The 3,364-nt window shown below is 39.8% G+C and overlaps 1 protein-coding gene across 1 annotated transcript in view; it reads right to left on the minus strand.

The window, feature by feature from the left end:
- The window catches only part of LOC103808684 (centrosomal protein of 112 kDa-like), a gene marked incomplete at both ends in the record, with an annotated part of 83,818 nt that overhangs the window by 74,334 nt on the left and 6,120 nt on the right, over positions 1-3,364 (minus strand). The window contains 4 exons of the mRNA XM_009081487.1: positions 332-352; positions 785-877; positions 1,633-1,762; positions 2,094-2,232. Coding sequence (XP_009079735.1) covers positions 332-352; positions 785-877; positions 1,633-1,762; positions 2,094-2,232 — 383 coding nt within the window. The remainder of the gene's footprint in view (positions 1-331; positions 353-784; positions 878-1,632; positions 1,763-2,093; positions 2,233-3,364) is intronic.

Consider the following 3,364-nt stretch of genomic DNA (forward strand, 5'->3'; position numbering starts at 1 on the left):
AAGGAAGAGATGTGTATTCCAAACAAACAAATCACAGTTTTCTCCCATTTCAAAGCAGCCATCAAACACACACATTTGCTATTATATACAACAGTCCACAGTAATTAAAAACCTACTTTTAGCATCGTGAAGAAATTCCTTGACATACAAAAAAATTCAACCAACAGCAAATAACAAACCTATCTCAAAGTCACGATTCATGTTCTCAAAAGAGCAACAGCAACTTGTTCTCCTGAGCTATTAAAATGCCATTCTGTACTACATCAACTGTGAAATGAAAGACAACAGAGGAAAAGTAGATGCCAAAGCTCCAACAGGATTGATACATGATACAGATGTGGAACTCATTATCCTGAGACAGAAGGATTAATTTAAATGCCTACAGGAAGACCAAATATTGAACTGAACTGTTAAATAGAGACAAAAATCATTTGGAAACTTACTCAAAACATGTTTACAATATAAGAGGAAAAAAAGGATATCCATAATTCTTTGACATGTTTATCTGTAATCCAACAATACACATTGAAACTGGTTTGTTTAACATGAGAATGACATGAAATAGGCAAAAATGTTCCTGTGAAAATTCTGCTCTTACCCACAGTCATCTTTTTACTCGCACTTTTTAAATCAAGCTTTAAGCATAAGGTGACACTTCATATATTTCTATTAATAAAATACAGAACTCATGTTATATATTACAGCAGTTTAGGATCTAAACATTGAAACCACCCAGAAAAGTAAAAAGAGTTGGGGACCCTTGAGTGGGAAAGTCAGAGCTCACCCTCAGCTGTTGCTGCTTTTGACGTTCTGCCTCTTGCAACTGTTGTTTCAGCAGAGCCACACTCCTCTGTAACTCTTCAATCAAACTGGAGGTCTGCAGGGATTTAACAGAAAAAGGAATTGTTTGTTGCACTCCTCATTAGCTCACAGAATCAGCTTTTGTGGCTTTAAATTTATTTCTCAAAGGCTTGGAAATTGGAAGAAATTATCAACTTGTGGAAAATAAAACCCCCACAAGTGTTTGAGTTTACAGCTCTGGATACATCATTTCTGGCCCTTTGGTGAACTGAGAAATGGCAATAAAATCAACAAAAAACCAACTAATAATAAAAAAACCCAACCAATAATAAAAAAACCCAAACTACTCTTGGGACTCAAAATTGAAAGAAAAACACCTTGGAAATGAAATGGAGTAAAGTATCATCAAAGCTCACAGAATTCCAGCAAATAAATGCAAAAGGCCTCACTTGTCCTATGGCTCTAAGGATCAATAGATGGTATTGAAAACATGAACTTTTCCCACAATCAACTGGAAAGAGATCCTCTGGTATCCAGGATTTTTAGAGAAGCACAAACAAAATCAGGATATTAATTGCACCTCACCTGAATCAGGTGTGAAAATACACCTGTCTAGACACATACATCAGAATTATGAGCAAACCTCATATGATCTTTGAGCCAAATTTGGGAAATGAAAAATTAAATCCCAATGTTATTAAAACTTACACACATGAGTAACTGAGGGAATTGAGGAGTTTCTTGGATTTATTCACAGCATTTTATTTATCTTGAGGAAACCACTCAAAGAACTCAAGCACATCTGAATGCCTGTTATACCTGGCAGCATACCTTAGCTGCAGAGAGAGCATGTTCCTGCTTTAAGAAATCTCTATCAACATCAAATTTACTTTGTAGTCGCTGAACGTTCTCCTCGTATTCCTGCATAACACGGTCCTTGTCTTTCTGAAGTATGTTGTACCTACAAGGATTAAGCAAACAGAATATGGAAATTGCTTTCAGATTTTGGCATTTTTACCTGCTCGAGATCAATTCTACAGAGTAGGCAAGTTTGCCTGTGCCATGTGCTCTTGTCACTGAATGAACTGCTTATAAATAATGGAAAGATGAGAGACTCCTTTAGATGGTTGGTTGGGTCCAGTGCAAAACGAGTTGGGCATCAATTGACACGTTTTCACGAAGGTTTGCTAATGTCAAATACTATTCACTGTGTTCTTGCAGCAAAAGGAATCATGTTTGCTTTTGGAAATTCCATATTGTTCAAGGTTAAACCACATTTGTTGTTTCATTACCTTGCTTGCAGCTCCTGGAGCTGGGAGCACACGGCCTGGTATCGCTCCTCGGCCTCAGCCTTTTCCTGAGATAATTTCTGACATTGCACGTGGCTATTTTCAACCTCCACAGTCAACTGCTGGACACGAGCCCCCAGTTGTAGTGGCTATTTTCAGCCTCCACAGCCAACTGCTGGACACGAGCCCCCAGTTGTTTGACAGCCTCATTCTGAAAGAAGAGGTCAGCGTTGAGAAAACTCCAGAAGAAATGAGGGAATATCCCTGTGGTTATTGAGTAGCCTTGAGCAACTTTGGTGACCCAGAGGCACAGGAGTTACAGCAGCAAAGCTGTCAGCAGTCATGTCAGGAAATCCTATGCTCTATGTCTATCCCCCCTCAAAGTCACATCTTCTCCCTTAAGCACAACAGTCTGTGCAACTGATTTCTAAATGACAAATCGTTCAGAACAGAAGAGGTGACAGATATTTCCATGGAAAACTGCAATGGTGACAATACACGTAAAGCATTTTTGGACCTTCCATTTAATCTATTTACAGAGATTTCCTTTCAATAAATCACAACATCTATCACAAACTGTATCTTTGTCCTAGAACTTCATCTCCTAACATAAACAAACCCCAAACTGAGCAGAGTAAGGCCAGGCAGGTTGCATGACTATTCCAGTGCTTCCCATTCTTCCCTAAATTTATGGTAATGTGCACGGAAATGAGAGGAGAACTCCTCAGGAGGCTGAAGTCACAAAATAAGACACAGCTGTCCTTGCAGGATGTGTCTCAGAGTTATTTTTGTATTAACAAAGGCCCAAAGATGAGGGAAGTGGAACAGAATTTGCACTCACTGTTAAAATAAAACCCCAAACATCTGCCACCTGCAGTGGGTGCCTAACTGTCACACCAGCCTGGCTGCTGCAAGAGCCTCACACAGGCACAAGGGTCACCTGAGTGCTCACCTGAGCTCTGTCAACTGGCCCAAGATACTTCCTGACCATAGGAAACTTCTCTGTCAATGCAAAGCAGCTGCACAGTATGGGGGTTTTTTTTCCCAGGGACAGAGGGTTGTTTGGTTTGGGTGGTTTGTGTTTGTTTTGAGCTTTTCTGGGCTTGGTGCTGTTATTTTTTTTAAGAAAAAAAAAAAGTCATCTCTCATATTGCCAGGTATCATAATTCCTCCCTGGCCCTGCATCCCTCCAGGAAGTTCAGACTTGTTCAGTGCACAAACACTCCTTATCAGCTCTGTGGTATTAGCTAAACTGCTCAGTCAATTCCACTCTC

Source organism: Acanthisitta chloris, unplaced genomic scaffold (assembly GCF_000695815.1).
Source record: "Acanthisitta chloris isolate BGI_N310 unplaced genomic scaffold, ASM69581v1 scaffold3439, whole genome shotgun sequence".
Classification (NCBI taxonomy): Eukaryota; Metazoa; Chordata; class Aves; order Passeriformes; family Acanthisittidae; genus Acanthisitta; species Acanthisitta chloris.